Source organism: Manacus vitellinus, unplaced genomic scaffold (genome assembly GCF_001715985.3).
Source record: "Manacus vitellinus isolate BGI_N305 unplaced genomic scaffold, ASM171598v3 scaffold_4_pilon, whole genome shotgun sequence".
Lineage (NCBI taxonomy): Eukaryota > Metazoa > Chordata > Aves > Passeriformes > Pipridae > Manacus > Manacus vitellinus.
In genome coordinates this window covers 37,555,423-37,578,920 of record NW_021940604.1, presented here as the reverse complement: position 1 = coordinate 37,578,920, position 23,498 = coordinate 37,555,423, and the positions used below count along the sequence as shown (strand labels likewise).

At 38.2% G+C, this 23,498-nt stretch overlaps 1 protein-coding gene across 1 annotated transcript in view; it reads left to right on the top strand.

Moving 5' to 3' along the window:
* The window catches only part of CD109 (CD109 molecule), a 76,992-nt gene that overhangs the window by 16,539 nt on the left and 36,955 nt on the right, over positions 1-23,498 (top strand). Inside the window, exons 3-13 of the mRNA XM_029962831.1 lie at positions 3,629-3,657; positions 7,268-7,498; positions 7,644-7,769; positions 15,426-15,465; positions 16,083-16,167; positions 17,371-17,467; positions 18,536-18,671; positions 19,520-19,629; positions 21,814-22,053; positions 22,352-22,453; positions 22,548-22,610. Of these exons, the coding sequence (XP_029818691.1) occupies positions 3,629-3,657; positions 7,268-7,498; positions 7,644-7,769; positions 15,426-15,465; positions 16,083-16,167; positions 17,371-17,467; positions 18,536-18,671; positions 19,520-19,629; positions 21,814-22,053; positions 22,352-22,453; positions 22,548-22,610 (1,259 nt within the window). The remainder of the gene's footprint in view (positions 1-3,628; positions 3,658-7,267; positions 7,499-7,643; positions 7,770-15,425; positions 15,466-16,082; positions 16,168-17,370; positions 17,468-18,535; positions 18,672-19,519; positions 19,630-21,813; positions 22,054-22,351; positions 22,454-22,547; positions 22,611-23,498) is intronic.

Below are 23,498 nucleotides of genomic sequence, written 5' to 3'. Positions count from 1 at the left end.
AGATAGTGCGACAGTACTTAACCATGTGCGTATCCATTCAGACATGTTGTTAAAGGTTTCTGGTCCTTGCGAATAACCACTTATCAGCAGTGACAAAGGTTATTTTTTTTCTCTGGTGGCACAGTGTTATGGGTTGTGGTTGTACAAACCTCAGCTTCAGCACAGCCTTATTTCACAGAGGGACAGAAACTAGAGAAGGGTAAAGCTTTTAGTGTACAACTGAGAGAAATTTTAGGAGGTAACTTTGTACCATGTCTGTTGTTGCTAGTTGCCCTACATCTTGCTCCCTTTACAGTGAAATATAATCCTCTAAAAGTAATTAATTCTTCCTAGTTAACAGTAACTCCCTTTCTCCTAAGTTAGGAAGACATAATTTTCCTTTAGCTAAAATGATGTCTCTCTTAGTACAATTGTTTGTGCATGGGGTTTTTTGGGTAGGTTTTGGGAATAAATATATCAGTGATTCCAGAGTTTACATTGCCTATGGATCAGGTATTCTGCAGAACTTTGTAATTCTTCTCCTGGAACTGACAGTTGTCCTGTAGCCCTGTGTGCCAAGCAAGCTCGGCCAAGTGTGGAGCTCCCTGCCACTGTGCGGTGGGGCAGTTTGCCCTCTCCATTGGCTACTGAAAAAAGTGTGTATTTTGCCAGAAACTCCTGTCTGGAAAACCTCAAGGGCCAGTGAGGTTGCTCAGAGTCAAGGACTACATGGGTTGGTTCTCAAGGGAAGAGGGAAATGGGATGGTAGGAAAAAAAACGTAGCTTTAGCAGCCGCATAAACATGTTGTGGAAAGAACTTTGTTCCTTAGGGCCCAGTACTGCCCATCCCTGTTAAGCTTTTGAATACCAGAATGAGGTACTGGAGTGTGCTACCCACAAACTTCATTTGTGGTATGTAAGTCATTTGGTGTAACCCAGGTTATAATTTGAATAGATGATACATGCTGGACAGCACTTTTCCTTTAGTGCTCTGGCATCATCCAAGACAACCTGTGTTCGGGTCATTGAGACTTCCTTCTGTTTGTTACCATCAAAGGAAAGAATTCATTGACTTTTAAAATTAACATTTTTTGAAGTTCAGAGGTCAAGTGATTGCTTCATCTTGGAATGCTTTTATGTCCAGGATCAAGAAGGACCTAAGTAAATGAATTAAATTTTTTTTTTTTTTGCTTACTCCATGAAACAATTGAGTAAAAGACAGGTATAAACCCATTGCATTTTAGGAGATATAAAAAGGTCTAACTGAGTGGAATCAGCAGGAGAAAATACGAGTCAACGTAAGTCAGCAGTGTGCCCAGGCAGCTAAAAGGGGAAACCCCATCCTTGAGACGTGCATCAAGCACAGCATTACCAGCCGATCAAGAAAGCTGATTATGCCACTGCATTCAGTGTTGGTGCTGCCTCACCTGGAATACCGTGTGCAGTTATGGGCCCCGCAGTTTAAGAAGGATGTGAAGGTTCTTGAATGCATCCAGAGGAGGCCAGAAAAGTTGGTGACAGGGCTGGAAGGCATGTCCTGTCAGGAGCAGCTCAGACTATGGGTTTGTCTAGTTTGGCTGAGGGGCAACCTCATGGCTCACTACAGCTTCCTGAGGACAGGAAGTGGAAAGGGAGATGTGATCTCTTCTCCCTGCTATAGGAGACATAAAGATCTCATCTCCCTATGCTATAGGAGACATAGGAATGGTTGAAAGCTGCACTGGAGAAGGGTCAGACTGAACATGAGGAAACACTTCTTTACTGAGAGGGTGACCAAACACTGCAACAGGTTTCCTAGAGATGCGATTGATGTTTGAAACCTGTCGGTGTTTAAGAGGCTTTTGGACAATGCCCTTAATAACATGCTTTACTTTTGGTGAGCCTTAAGTGATCAAGCAGTTGGACTAGATGATCATTGTAGCTCCCTTGCAACTGAAATGTTCTGTTCTGTTCTCTGCTAATCTAAAATACATTACATAATTAAAATAAAAGCTGTGGCACTAATGGCTTCATAATGTAATCATATCCGGGAGCTTAATAGCTTCTTTATTTGAATTCTAAAATATTTGAGGTCACATTATCTAAAATAGTCAAAGCAATAAGTAATATTAACCCCAATATATTGATATGTTGGTTACTTGTTCCCATGGTGATGTAATGCAGTGAGGTTAATTCTGGGTGCTCCTTTGCTTAAGGGTGGTAAATTCTGTGCATGGTTTTGAAAATTTCAGCCTTTGTCGGGACTGCAGAATTAATGGTAAATAATAACTTGAATGGAATAGGGGATTGAAGTGTGAATGTAAAGGAGAGTGTTCAGGTGGAGAACACGGACATCAGCCCCCACCAAACAGAGAAGTAATGTTACTGTAGATTGGAGTTCATACTTTTACAGCCCTGCAAAACGTATCAGACACCTTCCATCAACCGTGGAAGGGAAGAAGGGGTAGGGCGGATGTATCTGGTGAAGAAGCTGAGAAGTTATGCCCATTAAAGCAGCAGCTTCCAGTTAATGGCTGGGCACAGAATGCTGCCATGCTGCTGGCTTTGTTTTGTAACAGTGACACCACCAGTTAGGAGGTTACTTCTAGAGGGAATGGCCAGGATAAAGGCATTTTTTTTACTGTTTTGCCTTCTGCAATATTGTGTAATTTAAAGTATTTTCCTTTTTTTTTATTCGTTCTAGAAAAGTTGTCAGTCTTGATAAAAATAACTACAGAAATTAGTTACTTACTAAACTGCAGAGGTGATTAGTAGAAAATATGCTGGGTTTCTCTTACGTGTGATGGAGCTGCAGAATCAACTTCTTAGCAGAAGCAGAGGGCAGTGGTACCTGAGAGGGAAGTGATTCTCAAGGACAACAGTGCCAAACCATATCCTCCTTGTTCAGGTATCTCCCAGCTGGGACACTGTTGGTACCTTCAGAACATTATATAAGTGGAGCATTGCATTTTAGTTTTTCTGGGCTCTTCTGCTCTGACTGGTTCTTTTAGGAGATTTGTGATGGTAGTGATTGTTAGGGAGTTGTTGAATCTGGTAGCTTCATGATTGGGGGATAGTGTCTCTGACTAGGTTATTGGGGTTTCCCCCTGCTGGTGTGCCTCTGGGCTTGTGGTGATGTGTGTATGGTGGGCTGAGTGCTCCCTTGGCATGGGGATGGCTGTTACTTGGATTCCACGTCTGCTGTCTTTCCCTTGTGCTCCTTCACATGTCTGTGGAGATGAGCTGCTTATCCTGTGATCTAATAGTGGCCGACTGTGGCCCTAAGAGGACTTGGGAGGAATAACTGCGAGGAATGGGATGTTTGGTGAAGTATAAGCGCAGTATGTCAATACTGACTAATGCAGCAGTTGCTCCAGGCTATATATTTTTTAGGTTCATGTCAAGACAATGTTTGGCAGCAATTAGTGGGCCGATAAACGTGTTTATGCTGGCCAACCAGTCACAGCCATTGCGTGTATGTTGGCTGGATGGTCCATGTGCCCTGAGCTCCAGAGCTGCATGAAGGGAATTCATTTGTCCAACAGGTATTATGGGCAGTGAAGTGGGGAGGAGCACTGCTCATGTAAGATAATGTTGATGTTTTGGTGAGTTTCTGTTAATTAATCTTACAGATTTCTGATAGTGTGATATTTCTTCTTTTTTTATTCAGATTCCTTTGGGACTCTTGTGCTTCCAGTAGTAAGTATTTCTTTCCCTTCCTTCTTCCTCAGAAAATGTTGACTCTGTAAATTACCATCAGTTGGTGTTGATGAGATGATATATTTTGCATGTGAGCCCAGCTATTTTCACAGTCTCACAGATGAGTGTATTTACTGACCAATAAGCCAAGGAGTTTTCAGGTCAAATGCTCTGCTGCTTGTTAGAAGTAATTATAGGTACTGGGAGCTGATTTCCAGTATCAACAGGAACTATCATAAACCTTGAACACAGAAATTTGCTTTGTGGCTTTTTTGACTGGCTGATACCTACATCTATATTTTAGACACACCATGAGGGCTAATTAGAGCTGAAAGAATTGTGCAAAGTAATAACTGAGAAACACTAAAATAAAAATATTTATATGCAGTCTTTGTAAGAATTTGGAAATGCACATTCAATGAAAAGTACATAATAAGCAACAAAATTGTATCTTGAATTGTGAGTCATGTATGAATCCCAAATTTATAATCCTGGATGTTCATCTTGAAAACCCAATCTTGAGAACTGGGTATTTATATAAGAAAAAAAAGATTTGCCAATGTCATCCATAAGTCTAAGTATCCCTAAATCCAGTGGTTTTAAATTCTGATCTCAAATAAACTGTGGGTGTGATTAAATAATCTGGAAATGTTTGATAGATGGATAATCAATGACAGTGAGCAGCTCAATATTATGAAGATTACTAGGTTGAAATACATCTGTATGAACTATACTTTAGCAAACATAGAAAAATGTGTTCACAGAAAAAGAGGAAAAAAAAATAAATTATCAGATTCCTTTAATAAAATCTGGCCAGGTCTTAAAGTGTTCAAGCACCTAAAATTAGGCGAAGTAGATGCCTCCCTCTCTCGCCGCTATCTGAAATGTCTCATTTTTTCATAGCAAGGTTTTTTTTCATTTGTGTAGCCACAGTAGACTTATGTTTTGTCCAAAGTGTAATTTGCTAGCAGAAGGTGGGTAATGAGTTTTTGGATTCAGCCTCATCTTTTCCAGAGGAAACAGTAGCTGCCTTGTCTGAGGTGTTTGTGGTGGTGGCTGCTGTAGTCAGGAGAAGTACGTGAGGTGGCCCTTTTCTCTCTTGTGTTAGAAGTGCCAAAAGGGGGATAGTAATACCATTCATTTGGTGATGTTTTGACTAAGATAAAGTATTTTCACAGCCAGTCTCTACTACTTAGTGTTAAAAGCTGCCTTGATCATATTTGGGTTGAGAAACAACCCTTTAGAGAAGGGTTGGTGGGGCTGAGGTAGTTACTATTATTGTAGCAATGACCTTCTGGAAGTGTTGTATTAGTGCAGTTTCTGTTAGCACAGATGTGTGAAACAGAAGGTGGGTTAGTTGCACCTCAGCTGTCCTGATACACTACCATGGCTATGTAAACTTCATTGTCTCTGACAGTTGCATTAAGAAAGGTACAACAGGCAATTTTGTTACCATGTTATGGGAAGGAAAGATTTTTTTAAATATAAAAAGTATAAAAATCTAGGGAGCAACCCATGCTATCTATCATTATTCATGATAGGAAAGAGGTACAGGAAAATATATGAGGTCTCTGAATGGCATTTACAGACTTTTAAAGAAGTCAAAAACAGTATTTGCAAGCATGTTAAAATAATGCTGTAAGAGCACAATTTACTGCTATGATGAGCCAAAGCAAACTTATTTTCTCCCATTTTGATTTTGAATGGTTATAATGTGTCATGGACTTCTTGTAGGGAATTCTATCTGCTTTTTTGGGAATACAGCTTCTTTAATAAATAGCAATGTTCATAAATACATTAGTTTTGAGGTAATATTTGACAGATGCAGTAGGTAAGGCTGTTCCTCCTATTTAAGATATTGCAGAATACTTGGCCTGGAATTTGGAGTGTGTTGAAATATGTGAATCATATGTTCTTGGCAATGTGTGCACAAAAAACCTGCAGCTGAGGAAAATGGAGGATCTATTTCAGTGTGGAACTTTGCACATAAAATTTAGTTACATAAGTCCAGATTTTAAAGGGGGAATATCTTCTTCCTGTGTCATCATGTGCCTGTTCATGGGTAAAACCAGCCTGTTTATTTTTCCCCTTCCTGATTTTTTTCCTGGCTTGTTTTTAAAAACAGAAAGTCAACAGAAAGGGATGGAATTATAGTTGATTCCTCTTTATAGGTAAATACAAAGAGAAGAAAATGTATTTGATACAGATGTTTGCATCTACCTCATTTGCCACCCTGTGACATTTTCCCTTGTTTGTGAATTCCTGTTACCTCACTGTGCACTGTTAAAACAAACTTTGACAGCGCTACAGCTTTTCTTTATGGGACTTGGTAGAATACTTCTGATGTTATGTGCCTGGTGAGTTTACAGCTGTAATTTTCATTACACTGTAGAAGCACTGCTTGAGTTCCATATGTTATGCTGAAAAATGCAAGCCTGTCTGCTTTAGTTCTGTTAACTCCAGAGGTTTTACTTCAGATTTACTGTTGTAATTCCAAGCAGAAGCATGTGACTCTTTAAGCTTTTCAGCAGGACTGCTCCTTGGAATGAGCTGTGTGCTGTGTTAAAACCGTTTTCCTTCTTCAAAGAGACACTCTGGCAGTACAGAAGCCAGCACCTGGTCTGGAATGTCCCTGGGGTCATTGGTTGTCTGTGAAGACTCAGATGAAATTTCTGTGTGCTGCAGCATCTCTGCTTCCAGTCTTTCAATCCCTGTGACTGGGATTCCTCTCAGCTAACTTCAGGATGTGAAGTTACACACCTGAATTATGAGCTCTAGATTTCCTCTGTCCACTGGAAAGACACAGAGAGAGAGGGAGAAACCTGTACATGATTACTCTAATCTTACATGGTATAAATTTCTTTGCCAGTGATATCTGTCTCTTTTCTGCCAGCACTGAAGGAGCCTTGGGTGTCTATCCCAAATAAGTTAACCATATAAAATGACTCTTCCTTTATTTCTTAATATTTTGGGAAGAATAATTATTTTTCTTTCTAGATGAGTCACAGTGTGTGCTATAATTTTGAAACATTAAACTGAAATGAAACAAATTGAAAAGCAGTACCTCACCTCATAAGATACTCTGTATTTGAGTTTCCTACGCCATAGAACATAAAGCTAAAGATTGTAAAAAAAGAAGTGCAAGGTTCTCTTACTGTCCTGCTCATTTTGCTCACACGTACCTTCTTCAGATCTTTTATTTTTAGAAAATTTGTTACAAAAAAGTGATGAAGTCAGAAAAATATTAGCCTCTTATATCAAATCCAAGAAATTTCTCAATAACTGTGAAAAGAAAAGAAAGAGCACAATGTGTATGTGTGTGAGTCTATGAATTGTATGAGAATACATGGATACATACATTGTTGAAAACCTGATTACTACTGAAAATTAGATGCAAATCTGTTGAAAAGATGCCTCTGATGACACGTTTTCAGATAATTGTTGAAATAACACTTTAAAGTCCTGAAAAAAATCCCCTTTCACTTTTTGAGAATTTACATAAGTTGACAAGTTCAGGTATGTATTAGATCTTTGTGTCAAATGTTTTTAAATAATAATATCTTCAAGAATATTTTTGATGGTTAACAGAAAGTCACTATTTTATTTTAAGCTGCCTTTGAACAGTGCTTCTGGGAATTATGAATTACTGGTGGAAGGCCGTGCTGATGGCCGGCACATCTTCTCTAACCGTACCAGCTTGATGTACATGTCAAAGAGCATCTCCGTATTCATCCAGACTGATAAATCTATGTACAAACCAGGACAAGATGTGCTGTTTCGGATTGTTACTGTGTATCCTGATCTAAAACCTTACAAAGTGCCTCTGAATATACATATCCGAGTAAGTATCCACAGGAATACAGTTATAAATTGGCCCGTGTCATATGTTCCAAATTTATGTGACAAATAAAGATGATATTTATTGCTACCTAAATCTTGCTAGCAGGACCACTTGCATTTACAACGTAGCTTGACTTTTCTCCTAGGACCCTCGGAAGAAGTTGATTCAGCAGTGGTTGATGGAGGAAGGTGATTTGGGTGTACTTTCCAAAAAATTTCAGTTATCAATGAACCCTCCCCTAGGAGACTGGTCCATAGAGGTGGAAGTGAATGTGAGTATTAACATTGCCAAGTCACAGAGATATTTATTTCTTTTGGTAGATGTGAATAAAATTGTGTTTACTTTGCTGAAACCAGTTACTAACATGGACCATGAGATGCAGAAATCCTTCCCTTATGACAAATATCATGCAAGATGCTATGCAAAGAGATTATGCAAACCTCACAATATTTTCAGTAGTGTATGGTTTTGTAAGGAAGGATACAAAAACCCCCAAACATGTTTTATCCCAAAGTCTGTGTTTTGATTCTAAAATAAAAATGCTATTAAAACCATGAGGGGGTTTTAATATTAACATTCAAGAAAGACCTTATGGAGAACTGTGTGAGGAGTTTTTTTTGGGGGTTGTATTTTTTTTTACTGAAATCCTCTTATGTTTGTTTTGCAAGCAAATACACAGAAATTCAGGGGCGTTTCATCAATTTGAAATGACTAATGAGTTACTGAGGAAAAAATAACTATGTAAAATAGAAAGGATGTCTAGTAATGCACAACTATTCCAGTAAAAAAAAACGGAACAATCTGCGTTGCATTTTGCTATTGGTAGTAGTTCTCTCAGTTCAGTCCTTTAAGCTGTACACTCCTCATAGACCATGGAAAATGTTGCAAAAATAGCCAGAGATTTAGCTGTTCAAAACTCTGTGTGTCAAGTTTATTCAATCTGCTTTTAAATGCTGTAATTTGGGAACTGCATTTCCGACTTGGCTTGCAGTGGCTGTTCAGGGACATTTAGCAAGTACAAACAGGACTGCTTAATGTTCCATAATGAAGGAGATGATGGGGTAGAAAGCAGAAAAACTCATGTGATCATTTATTACTTGGGAGTAATGTTTACCAGTGCCGGTTATATACTTGATAGATTTCTATAGGCTGAAGTATGTGAGGGTGGTGCTCAAGTGAGTGTCAGGACTGGATTTTTCAAAAGTGTTCTCATGTGGGTGTGGAGTTGTTGCTGTTGTCTGTGATGGGAAAAATGTATTAAGTTGTTCCTGCCCTAATCTGTGTACTCTGCCACCCCTTCTCATCCCCAGACTTCAGTAGCTTCTCAGTCACGCTGAGGCAGCTGTAATCAGGATGGGATCTAAAGTGCGATGGGGAAGTGACCGCATTGAAAAGCATCTGTGTGTTTTTCTTTGCCTAGACCAGACTGGTTCACTGCTCTGGTTGACAACCATCCCCATTCACAGCTACATAGGTGCTTTTCAGCTGGTGGGGAAGTGTGGCTCAGACATGGGAACAAAGCCTGGTGACAGTGGTGGGCTACTTGCCAGGTGAAAGGGTGTTTATGAAATGTTACTTGGGCTTTCTGCAGAGGCTTGAGTAATCCTGAAGTCAAGAGATCATTGATGAAGGAACTGCAGCAGCTGTTTTCAGGATCTGAATGAGTGCTGCTCCGTCCTGAAACAAAAACAGAAAGAAAAAAATGAAGTTGTAAAGTTGAAAGAAAAATGCCTTATAGATTCAACTCGGCTAGTGAAACAACTGTGAGAAAAGACAAGTTAAGTGAAATCTTAGTAGATGATAGTTGATGGTATTCTAAATCTTAACCATTTAGTACTATTACAGAGGTTAATGATCCTGGAAAACATATGTCAGGGTGGGAATGTCTCTCAAGGCATGAGGAAGAAGGAGAGAGTAAATAGGGAACGTTTCGTTCACAATCTCTTTCAACACATAGCTCAAGGGCATCAGGTAAAGGAGGTAAAGAGCGATTTCAAAATAACTAAAACAGCATAACTGAACTGCAGAACACAGTGGATATTGTGAATACTGAGAATTCAAGTGGGATTGAAAAATGTCTGGACACATTCATAGTACACTCCATTGAGAACAGATAACTAGAAACCCCTGCGGTGTCAGGTCAAGACAGAGTGTCACTGCTGGCTATCCTCATTGATGCAGTTGCCTGCCTAGGTGTTGAACCTTGCTGCAAAAGACTGGACATTGGCTCTCGTATTAGATCTATCAGGCTACAACCTTTCCTAGGTTGTCTGTATCATATTTTCATCTAATTTTCCCTACTATTAAATTTTTAAAATTTAGGGTTTTAACATAAGAGTTTTGGGGTACTTAATAGAGCTCTACATGCTTCAGCAACATGAAGAATATCCAGGGTCATGGATAATGCTCATCACTCTCATCACAGAGAAAGGATGTCTTTGTTCACCACTGTTATAAAAAACAATTCAAGGTGAAAGTCCTGCAGAGTGTTTTTGGTACATATATTAAAGCGGTCTTTTGGGAAAATACAATCTTGGGCAGAACAGAAGTGGAATTCTTTTTTTTCATTGACAGATGATATGGTTAATACTTAAGAAACACTGTGTTTAATAAGTGGGGGAAAAAATGCACTAGCAGATAGCTATCAGTATAAATGAAAGTCTGAACTCTTGCATGTATGTAGGAAATGTAAAGATCTCAAGGAAAACTTAATGGTTAATAATAAAAGTATGAAAGAGTTTTTAAAGATTGCTAGAAACAAAAGGAATTCCACAGTTGCGTAGCCTGGTAACATGAGGAAACAGTAACTGTGTGGCAAAGGGGAAAACTTTTAATAGGGATGATGGTTTTTAGTAGTTAAGCGAGTCTCACTGTGGGCAGTTTTGAAAAGACCATCGGAAGATGAACATTCTTAACAGAAAAGAGTGAGGTAAAATGAGAAACTATAGACTTGTCATCTGGTATGAGAAAAACAATGACAAAGGTGACTTGGGATTCCATCGATTAAAAATTACGTTATTTAAGGCTAGTATGGAATTGGTTAATGAGGTAGATTTAATGACTTAACAGATTTCTGAAAAGGCTTTTCACTGTACGAAGTCTTAACGAAAAACAGTGGTGTGTATACAGTCTGTCAAAGAAGGATGGATTGATTTTTGTGCAATCGACAATCACCCAAGGTGTTTCTAATATAAACTGATGCTCTCCCTGGAACCAGGGCAGACAGCCCCATGGTAGGAGACACTGCAGAAGTCTGCTCTGTTGACTGTATATCAGAGGATCAAATGAATCAATGGATTTATTGATTACAGTCTGAGAGTGCTGTTATGGGTTTTAAAGGCTTTTTAATCTAGTGGAGAAAGGCATAATATGAACCAACTAATAGAAATTGAAGCCAGACAAATTCTTTTTGGCATATATATGTTTTTCATTGATAAAGTGCTTATTCACTGGAACAAACGAAAAAGTGGGAGTGAGCGTTTTTCTGTTACTTGATGCATCTTTGTGTCAGATGCATTTTAAATGCAGATTGCTGGAGTAGCTGAATACAAAGGAACAAAACCTGGGATAAAAGAAGATCAGGCTAAATGGTTCCTTTAGACACCAAACTCTTTGAATTGAAAATTAAAATAGAGAAGAAAAAGAAGAGTATATTATAATAAAAAAAAGAAAAAGAAATTTTAGGCTTTGGGGTACAGAAAAACGTGACTCTCCTTACAGTGCTTATCCTTTGAGAATAAAGCAGCAACTCCAAGCCCGACACATAGATAGTCATGTTTACTTTCAGACCATTTTTGTTCACACCTTCTCTGCTTTAATTTTCAAATTCAATGTTGAATATAATGACAAAACAATATGCATTATTTCTGTAGCATGTGCCTACACAGTATCTTAAGCTGGATAAGGCTGTCATATGCAAAATATATTAAGTGACTATTTCAATATTCACACTATTACGTTAGGTCTGCTTACTGTGTTGTCTCACAGACTGTTTTTTTCCTGATAGCACAACAACCATTGAATTAATGAAACCTGAAAGAAACTTTGCAGAATAAAGGAAAAGAACTTTTCTGATGGGAAACTCTACTTGGTTCTCTTGGTTACTATGCCCTGAAATACAAGATCGTATGGGATGGGATTCAGTTTGAGGTTTAAGCTGTGTGGATGTCTCTATGGTGGTGATGTGGTAAAGATTTAATTGATGTTTAGTGAAAGCTAGTGCATGACTTGATCACTCCTAGTGGATATTTCTGGCTATTGTCTGGATATTCCTTGCTGTTCTACAGCAATTTGGCTGTCAGAGGAAGGTACGGTTTTCTACAGTGTTACATATAAAGTTGCATTATATATATATATATTCACCAATCTCTTCCTGATAACAGAGATCACTGAGAAATTGGATTTACTGCTAAGGAATACTTAGTATGTGTCTGGAGTTTTTAATAGATTGTCTACCTATCTGTAACTAGTACTGCTAGCTCTGAGTCTGCATGGCACTCAGTGCAGCTTATGGATATATTCAGGGCTTTAGATGGCAAAGCCAGACTGATCTCTGTATGACTTACTATCTTGATGCCATGACCTGAACTTTCTAGCTAAATAGCCAGCTGTCCAGCCTTTCTTTCTCGGATTTCTCTCTTGTCTTTTAAGTGTTGTTAAGTGAGTAACATTTCCTTTCTAGTGGTTACACATCAGTTTCCAAGTGTACTGAGTTTTGATTCTTGGAAGTGTTGCCTCTGAATACTGTTTTAAATCAGGTTTTGGCTGCTTGCTGCCGTTAAACATCCTGTAGTACTTTCTTTTTCAATAAAAAAATGAGTTCAGGTGTTAGTACAGCTGTTCCAGGAAAACTCAAGACAAGAGTAATTACAGTCTGGTTCCCAAGTCTCCACCTTGTATTTTAGTTGGACATCTTATATTTCCTGTTATGGAGCCTTTCTCTGAAAGGCTTTTAGTTGCTGGGTTTTAGTAGCATGCACCTCCAATCAGAAGTTGTTGCTAGTTAAATGGCATTTTGTAATCTAATTTATGGAAGTTGTTATTAATAAATTTATGATCAAATATTGAAGAGTAGTAATGTTTCAGTAATGTGCAATGAGGGCTTTCTAAAATATTTTAAGAGTTAATTGTTTTTAAAACTTCAGCTATTAAGCAACATTCAAAATCAACTGGGAATGATTATATACTTTACACTTTGAATTTTTTTGACTTTTGATGTTTTATGTCTGTTACAGTGTATCCACTATGAATTCTGTTATGTTTTACTGCTAGATCAGTAACAGATTTCACAATTGATCCATCAAGTTTGATGTTCTGTATAGAATTGCTTAAAAGAAGTGTCACCTTCCTTCCAAATCAGGCTGTACATAAAACCTTTGGCATTGGCTGTGGTGTATTCAGTAGTTTGCAAATGCACACTGATTCAATCAGGATCTGATAGTGTGAATACTGGTGACACTGGAGACTGTGATGTTGGATTTGAACAGAATTTTATTTTGGGGTTTGTTTCCTACATCTGAGAATAAAACATGGAAGTGATCACAAAATGCTTCTGTTACTTCTGTCTAGACAGAAATCTGTTTTATTTAGCTGCAAAGCCAAAGTGAAGGAGTGCTTCTAACATGGCCTGTGAGATGATGGGGTAGCCTCTGGAATGCAGCTGGTGCTAGCACTTGTCTTTTCCAGGGCCCTTGGACCACACCCAGAGTCTTTCCCAGTGCTCTAACTTGTGATGCACCTCAATGTCAGAAACAAATAAGGAAATGGACCCAGGACAGATAAATTTCAGGGACTTTTGGTTGCCAAAGAAGAAAAAATCTGCAGGGAACGGTTTGTGTGACCTCACTTGTTGGATCAGACCCCAGTCACTTAAAACAGGACTGGTTCATCACAACAAGCAATGTCTGGACTGTAGTTGTTAAGGATTCTTAGATGTCAGGATCCACAGCACCTAAGGCTCAACTGCAGAAAGGCTCCATCATCCTCACTATCCCACAATACTTATATGGATCTCTTTTTGGTACTATTTTCTTACTCTGGCTAATGGGCACAGAATGCAATAGGTGTTTTGCAGTTTAGGAAATGATGACAGCGCAAAATGTTATTAGTCTGGAAGGGTGAGTATGTTTAAGAAGCAAGAGAAGGCATGGAAGGCAAAACCTGTACTAGAGTAAAGCAGCTTTGGAAACAAGTGGAATAGGCATGGTGGTGTTTTTCTACCTTAAAAAAGCCTGCTTAAAATCTCTTTTGGGTGGTATATAAAACTAACTGCTTGCCTCAAAAGCCACTATTCTTGGAAACTGGTTTAGCAACTTCCCATTCAATATATTTGAACAATATTTGCAGAGAGACAGCCCTGCCCTGATGAACTAAAGTGATAAAGTGGTTGAAATGATGTTACTTGTCTTGCTCCAAACTAGCTGGCTGAAAAGTGTGTTAGTGGCTTGGTATTCAGATCATCAAGATGACTAGTAGGGTCTTTTCCTTACCCTGAACTGTGAAGCATGATTTCTGTCACAAAGCTTGTCATTTTAGAGAAGGTACAGATAGGAGTGCTAGTCTCACTGTAATCTCTGTTTTCTACTACTTAAGAATTCTCCTAGTTTTTAGTTGTTTGTTTGTTGTTGTTGTTGTTTTACTTTAAGATAATGTGAAAAAAAATTTCATTTTCAAGGGAGATGCTTTTTCATCCTGCCCTCTAAGGTAATGTTCTGGTCATTGCTTAATTGGTAAGAGTGACATATATACCTAACATAGGAAATAAAAGATATACAGAGAATGAGATGTGAGATAAATTTGCTACAGATCATTTTCCTAAAATACATATTCCTAAGACTACCTTATAGTAATCTGATTGTGGACTGCATGTCAATGCTGTAGCATTTTTAAGTGTTGCGATTTGCACAAATGTTGTGAAAATAGCGGATTCTGCATATATATTTTCAAACCTATGAATATTAATATGGCATTTATTTTTGGTGATCAGTGACTTAATCATGGAATTGGCAGCAATCTGATTTTTACTTTGATAGAAGTATTTTGGTAGGAAAATTGTAAATAGAGATGTATAAACGGCTTGGTCTGAAATGCTAAAAAATTAAGAAAATTGCTAAAAATTAAGCAGTTTGGAAAGTCATTGATCAGGTTTCCAACTAAGGTCCTGGTCCTGCTGTTTTTAGCACAGCAGCTCTCTTGCCGCAGACACTTGTTCCTGTCTGACATATCTTGATGCCACCTGGCAATTGGTTATTCCCTTCTGAGGAAAATCAGGAAATAAGTGAAAAAAAATAGAAAAATAGGAAAATAGAACTATTATATAGTTTTTTTGGGTTTTTTCCCATTGATTTTAACTAACAAATAAATAAGACAGGAAGACACAACACAAAATATCTCCACCAAAGTAAGTATGAGTGTACACTGTAGCTACATTTTATCTGTCTTTTGAGTAAATGTGGAACTATAAGATTAACATGCTTTTGAATTGGTCTTGTGCACTAGATACACACTGTAGGAGCTTCTCATTTGTAGCAGTTATTTTTAAATGAGCTAGTAAAGATACTGCTGGTAGGTCGGTCATGGTTTATCCTGATGACTGTGGCTGCTTATGCTAGGTAATTTTATGTTAGCTGGCTCAGGTATTCTGGCTTTTTATACAGAAACCAGCCATATGTAGATGTCTGCAGATTGAAAACTCTGCAAGCTTTTCATTTTATATACTTACAATCTGCTTCATGTGAATTCTGTGTCCTTCTCTTGTGCAAATACATACTACTGGTTCCTACAGGAGCTGATAGTGGTTGAACCATGATTTAAAATCACACCAAGTCAGAAATTGTAGTTTAACTTGAATATGGGTGGGATTTGGCCAAGAAAGTATGTTAAACTTACTAATCTAATTATAATTTTCTCATATGAATTTTTTCAATAGGGTCAATTTCATTATCAAAGATTTAAAGTGATGGAATATGGTAAGTGTTATTTAAGGGTATTTAGTAGTGACCAAAATTGTTAGTGATTCTCCATTAATTTATACTAACTTAACTTGGCTAACAGGAACCCTTTACTCACAGAAAGTTTAATTTCCAAATGTCTTGCTTTTCTGAGACTGACAAAAAAATGCTGTCTTATCAGCTCCCTGTTTATATTTGATAGTTTTAATGACCTTCTACTGTAGTGTCTGGATGTCATGCAGTCTTAAAAATGCTTATCTTAAGCCTGTGGGAGGCAGTTATTGTCCATGTTTTTCCAGGATCATGCAGACAATGTGTTCGTCCCAAAATATCTGTATAATATCTGATTGTGGAGCTTGCTGATGATTCTGTAAAGACTGAGTAAACTAAAAGTTTTGTATTTCAGTTTTACAAGCTTATATGCAGACGGCTTTTATGATGCTTGTTCTCTTTTTAACAAAAAGTCTTAGTCTGGGGCATGCATACGGTTGGGTTAAAAATATATCTTACCTTATACTCCTTAGGAAATTATAGTAGTAGTCTTTATCAAATTACATGTTCTACCCTTATTACTTAAAAAACCCCTAATATTCCTTCTGTGAATTTAACACTTTTTGGTTGGTTTTTTTTTTCAGTTTTACCAAAATTTGATGTCATGATAACAACACCATTATACTACTCTCTGAGAGATGAAGATGTAACTGGTGTTGTCACTGCCAAGTAAGTAAATCATCAATACTGTTGTAATGCTTACTCTTAAGAAAATTATTGTGGGTCTCTAAGTGTCAAAGTAAAAGCTTATATTTAGAATGCTAAAAAAGCCCTATCTACTCAAAATTAGTTGGCTAACATCCATTTCTAGTTACTGGATTTTGTTGTGTAACAAAGTTTGATAGATCTTCAGACTTTTAGTAAGTTCTTCTGATCTGGTAAACATACTTCCAGACTATAGCCTATACATTTGCAGCTATTTTATTTTAAATTTTTTTTTAAGTTTTCTGATTATAATGTATATTTTGAGGCTTTTTTCTTTTGTCCTTATGGTTCTTTTATGGTCTCTCCAACTTAACATGTCAAGGTCTGTAGGTAGAGTAACTATATTTTATTGGACTACTTGGAAAATTAGGCAAACTTCTATGAACATCCTTCTTGATCCAATATATCAATGTTGTGGATTTCAAGTATAGGTTTCTCCTACCTATCAAAATACCATACCTGTAAATGGGTGAAGAATTAAAAGCTCTTGAGAAATTCAGGAGAGGATTCAGTGAAGACTATTGTATAAATAATATTTTATTTTTTAATTTGAGCAAATATCTAGAGAAAATTTTAGTATGCAATAATCTCAAATAGAAATTAGTTTTATTTTTGGAAGATGAGAACCAGATGGAGGTACCTGACAGATCCACCCAAGAAGACTGGAAATAAAGGTCTTTCATGGGTTATTTAATGCCATAGAATACGTACCTTCTAAACAAGCACTATTGATAAGTGAAATGCAGAAATGATTGTTTAACAAGCTATTTAAGTCAAAGGTTTGGACTTCAAGAAAAAACTTTCACCCCTAGAGCCAATACCATGTGATATTATAAACCATCTGATAAAACAAACTATAAAGACAGGATTGACAAGGGGCCCTGAGCAACCTGATCTAGTGGGTGGCAAAAACTTGCTTCCAGTTAATATAGTTAATTTTTCTACATTGTACAGCCCATAGTGATTGTAATAGGTTTATAGAGCTTGTGTGCAGGTTTTGGACTTCCAGCTTTAGTGTTGATAAACTGGTGTCAGTATTGCAAACCCACGTTTCAAAGTAGAAATGTGTTCTAGCCATGTTTGGGACCAGGGAAAATTATTTTGGTAGAATCTTTTGCTTTGAGAGCTCTTCAGGTGTATTGTTTCTCTTTGACTGGTGTGTTTCAGGTACACGTATGGAAAGCCAGTAAAAGGAACTGTAACAGTCACATGCCTTTCTGTCTCTTACTGGACAAACAAGAGAAATATAACAATAACAATGGAGGTGAGTTGTCCTTAGCAGTTTCTTTAAGCTTGTGTTCTTTTGTGGGTTAAATAATGCCTGGAACCATTTGGGGATGCTGAGTTCAGCTGGCATGGTCTGTGTAGTGACTTGCATGGAGAGTGTTAAACTCTCTTCAGTTTCCAGCCTGAAGTGTCAGTGTCCATTCAGACTGCTTTTTGGGAATGATACTTGACACCTGTGGTCATTTGACCTGTGCCTGGAAGTTATTTTGGAGAGCACTAGTTGGCCTAGGTAGAAAAATTTTCTGGAAGCTACTGTAGCACCATTGGTGCTGGAGGACACAGGCCCAGAAATGCTCCCTGACCCTATGTCTGCCCCTTCACACTCAGCCCTGTGTTACAAGGCCAGAGCAGAACACATCAATTGTCTAGGTGGAGCTCCAGCATGGTGGAAACCAAACCATTTTGCCTAATAATTGCCTAGTAATGACATTTGATCTACTGCACTAATTAAAAAATCTAAAAGGACATACAGTTTCCAACTGAAGACCTAAAAGAGGTGATAGATTCTTTACATTCTTTTTGCAAAATCAGACATTTTACTTTTGAGATGTGAACTGTGTTTAAAAAAAAAGTTAAATTTCTGCTACATAGTGTACCTGTCACTTTCTGTTTGCTGACTTCAGCAGCTATCTAACTTCAGTGCCTTCAGCAGCACTTAGTCTACAGAAACTGTGAGCTCAGTGATGTTCAATAGGTTATACCCACCTTGTTGGGCACGTATACCTACGTGTTCATTGTATTTTTCTATAAAGAGTAGGTGCCACTGCTCTAGCTATGTAGAAATGGATAATTCTAGACATTGGGAGAAAAAATGAGTAACTTTCTCCATAAAGCATTGTTATCTCTAAAAAGGTAGTGAGCTTTACTGGATTTAATAAAAATTGATGCCGAAAGCAAAAAATAAAGATCAGCATTGATGATTTTCTGGTGTTGACAAAACCTTTATGTGAGGAGAGCTACAGGACTTAACCAGAAATAAGCGGTTGTAGATGGAAAGGTGTCCTTGGCTTTTCTGGTTCAACAATTATTTTTTTCTACATTGTAGATAAACGGATCTGTGAATGTAACCTGTAACAAACTTATGTTGCAAAACTTGAATGCTGAGCAGTCGTGGCACCAAGGTGATAGTGATTACACAGAGCCAATAGAAATGATTGCGGTGGTCACTGAGTCACTCACAGGTATGTGGATGTGTGGTGTCTGAGAGAAAGCCAGAGTAGGTGGTGCTGAAAGAGCTTACTGCCGTGTGGAAGAGCTTGGGAGTGCTAGGAAAGCATCATGTGCTGATGTCAGCACAAACCGTCCACGTGCAAATGTATCATCTGAACTGTTGCTTGCCTAGATATTGAATAGTTTAACCAGCTGTTAATTTGGTTGAATGGAGTTTTATGTTAAATGATTTAATAAATAATCAAGAAATATGTTCAGATGGGAACTTAAAGTCGATGACTGATCACTTTTGATGAGAACAGGCATAAAGAATTGCTAGCATTAGCCTGAATCTTACAAATTTAAACTGAACCATAAACTTACCTTACTTGTGTGTTTGTAAATCACATTAGTTGATTCTCTGGCCCCATGTTGTCCCCCTGTCTAGCCTCTTCTAGACCCACTGATTTGCAAACTAAGTTTTTCTTGTGAGTTTGTGTTCCGCTGCACTTGCGTATTAGAAAAAAACCATTTGTACAAAATTTCTGCCAGTCCCAGAAACTAGGTTTCATTACAGACTTTCTGTAGAAACCCTGTCAAGGTGAAGTTGGTTGATTTGGGATTAATAAGTTCCTTCTTTGTGTCATTCTGGAGTGGAGCCCTACATGTGGTACGTCTTATTTAGCGTTGTGGGAGGCAGTACCAGTGCACGTGCCACCTTCGTACTGATGCGTAGCTGGAAGGATGAAGAGTGAGAGGAGTGGAAATGATGAAAAATATGATTGAATTATTTATGAATCATGGACAGTAAATTTTATTGCTCCTAAAGTAATGTGTATGTTAAATGCATATTGTCTAAATATATACAATTATTCAACAGGAATTTCCCAAAATTCAAGTACCATCATATTTCCAAAGCAAAGTGATTATTTTATTGAATTTCTGGACTACTCTAGAGTTATAAAACCTTCTCTGAACTTCATAGCTACTGTAAGTTCTTTTCTTTTATTATAATCTGTGCCTAAACAAATATGACATCTCCTGTATTTTTGCTTAGATGACAAAGTTTGCCTTGGATTTTTAAGCGTAATTTACAGATTTGTTTTCAAATTACCTCTTTTTCATGACACGTATCAGCAAATACTAAACTTAAAGGCATTTGCTCTAGAAAAGTATAAATTGGCAGGGAATGCTGTGGTATTGGCAGGATATATTTGAGTATAGTTTGTTGACATTCTTATAGAAGAGAAATTTTTTGTTTCTAGCTGATTCTTTTCTGTTCAGTGACTGTGCTTTAAAACAACAAAGTAGTTATTGAGTTCCGGTCCTCCTAATAGTATTTGCATATCTGAGTGTATATATATATATATACAAATATATACTTTATATAATGCATATATATATATGCAAGCTGCCGTTACAAAATTCAGTGAAACTCATTAAACCACATTGCTCTCAAGTGAAAGTGTTGTTTTTGCCTTCTGTCCTATCTTTCTCATACCAGTTGCAGTCCACTAGAAGTATTTAATGTTCTTCATGCTGTTCATAGTTTGCATTTGGTATTTCTACATTTTGCAGAGGTTGCATATTGCACCACTGCATTTTACTTGAAAAGGGGAATCAACTTTACAATTCCTGAGCCTTTACTGTATAGACCTAAATACCAATAAAAGAGGTTGAATATACACTTTCAGAGTAGCTTGGCTCAAGCTATAGCTTCATGCTAGCCTGATCATTTGGGCTTTTGTTTTTCGTCCATTTTATTTTCCTTACCAGCATTCCATTTTGACTCCAGCTCTGACCTGTTTTTTCCTCCTCTCCTAAAGATGAGCTGAGTGAGAAGTAGCTGAGACATTTAGCAATGCTTACAGCTGGCAGAGAGGAAGGTATCGGTTATGCTCCCAGAGGAGCATGAAGGAGCAACTGCTGCTGTTACTAAAAAGCAGAGATCTGCATATCTGTGCAGAGAGAGAGCATAAGAAAATAATGATGGGGAGGAGAGGTAATGCAGTGGCAGATATATGGATTGAAAAAAAAAGAGAAGCATTAGTTCAGTGCTTTTAAATACAGACATTGATTTTTTTGGAGTATATAAGGCAGAGTGAGAATGTTTTTAGAGTGGATGAGAATCTGCTTGCGTGTGGGGATAAAGGTTGATGTAAATTGTAAGAAGTTGCAGACTGTCAATTTTGGGCCTAGTTTCAGTCTTTTCTTCAACTCACTTGATGAATCCATAAACACATCTGACTCAGCACCATCCCTGCTCATCCAACTCATTTTCCTGCATGTGATGTAAGGCTGTCCTTTCTTGTGGTGGTGAAATACAAGTGACAAAATTAAATAGTCAGACTGCATAATTTACCTGAGACGCAATCATTTTCAACAAGAAGAGTATTTGGAAGAGCCGAAAGTCAGGTCACCTTTCAGTTCTATTTGCTTTTCTTTTTCTCTTTTTTACCTCCCTGGAGTTATGAATCATTTTGTTCTTGGCTGACTTGCCTACCTGCAGTGCTTAAAAGGGATAAAAATAAAGTTACTTCTGTGCAGTTTTGGTCATTGCAATATAAGAAAGATATTAAGCTATTGGAGAATGTCCAAAGGAAGGCAACAGAGATGGTGAAATGCCTTGAAAGAAAGAAAGTATGAGGAGTGACTGAGGGGGTCACTTGGTCATTCAGCCTGGAGGAGACTGAGGGGAGATCTCATTGCAGTCTACAGCTTCCTTGTGAGGGTAAGAGGAGGGGTAGACATCTCTTCTCTGTGGTGACCAGTGATAGGACCTGAGGGAATGGCCTGAAGTTGTGTCAGGGGAGATTTAGGTTGGATATTTGAAAAAATTCTTCACCCAGACGGTGGCTGGGCTCTGGAAAAGGCTCCCCAGGTGAATGGTCACAGCAGCAAGCCTGTCAGAGTTCGAGAAGCATTTGGACAATACTCTCAGGCCCCTGGTGTGACTCTTGGGGATGGTCCTGTGCAGGGTTAAGGATTGGACTCGATGATCCTTGTGGGTTTCTTCCAACTCAGCATATTCTGTAATTCTGTGAGAGAAATCTGAGGATGCCTTTGTTTTCTCGATATGAAATGAATGCAAATATATTGTAAAATATATTGTGTCGTGTTGTGCATTTTAACTTTGCCCTGTTCAGTGAGTGTTTTCTTTCTTTTTGTTTTTAGCTAAAGGTGTCACGTTCCGATAGCAACCAGCTCACAGCTGAAGAGAGACAGAATTTTGTAACAGTCACTGCACAACAGTCAGATCTGCTTTTTCACCACTCTTCACTTTCTCACCTTGAAAATGAGGCAACAGAGGAGAGAAATCTGACAGTCCGTGTCCTGAATTACACAGTCCCAGAAAATGGAATAATTGATATTGAGTTTCCAATCCTGTATGATACAAAAACTCTGAGAGTTCAGGTATTGCTTTGCCATATGTGGCTTTGGAGCACTGACACATTGAATTAAGCAGGCTTTGATCAATGTTATGCTGTTCTTACCATCTATGACAGCTGACATGTTACAACAGGAAAGTGACAGATCCTGTCAAATGGGATCTAATAATTGCACCAAGATATCAAGGGAAAAACCAAAACAGATACCTAAAGCAAGCAGTAAAGTGATTCTGTACCGCCACTAAGACTACCATGTAAAGAGTATGGGAACATCACACAGATTTTGCTGTTTTGTTGAGAGCTGTTTTTGCACTGTCTCACAGGCAGAGTTCCTCAGCAGCAGGACTGACATAGGTGTTTATGATGTGTTCAGCTCCCCCAGCCAGACTTACCTCCAGGTTAAAACAAAGAGCCAGGATATAAAGGTACAGTCTGAGACAAAACTTGCCAAGATAAGAACCGTTCAAGTTATTCATCATGTTTCCATACTCATGCATATGAACTGCATGTTTTTCTTAGGTTGGGAAGCCTTTTGAGCTGAGCATTGCAAGCAACAAGCCAGTGAGAGAGTTCCACTATCTGGTAAGTCACTCGGTTTACACATGGGCACAGTCCAAGATGACTTTTACCATCTTGAGAAATACTCCAGTGAGGGGAATGTGATTAAACGTTAGAGATATTCAGCATTTTTTGTTGTGCTTTGTGAAAGAGGCAGCCCAAAAACTTCCTTTCCACTAGGATGCTCCTTTTTGAAAGAGAGCTCCATTTTGCTACCACGGAGGAATTCCTGTGGCACTGTAAGGAGATGCTCTTTGGGAAAAGTGCGTCTCCGATTTGGGTATTGGGTTATCTCTGCTTGCAGATGTGAGAAAACTGTAAGAGCAATACTATCTCTGACTGTGCAAAACATCTACAATGGGAGAAGGGACAGGGATTTCCCAGGAGCAGCCCAAGCTGAGGCTTTTTCAGCAGGTCTTGCAGATGCAGGTGGAAGCAGGGGCATGGCAGAGCCTGTATGCATGTTCAGGACTGTCAGGGCTGAGCCTGTGGGTACAGGGTGAGAAGACCTGCCTGCTGAGGAAGCAGATGGTCCATTGGGCAGGGTGGCATTGTTAACATGGGAATTTCATAGAAGCATTTTAAAATAAATGTCTCAGGTAGTGGCTTGTTTAGTTGCTGAGCTACTCTACTGTATTTAGCAGCATCTGAATTGAAGGATTCATTAAATATACCATCATCAGTCTCCCATCCTGTCTTTAACACGTGCCTTTTTTGTTCACAGTCTACACCAGAGTAATTGTGATAGCTACTATCCTTTTTCTTTCAGAGACTTTAACAGTAAACTGAATAAGGAAAACTGTATAAAATTCAGGCATTCATATGTATTTCCTAAAATAGAAACACCCTCTAGAAGATTTAAAATAAATCAGGTCCATGAATCAAAGGCAGAGAACCTCCTTTAATGGCTCT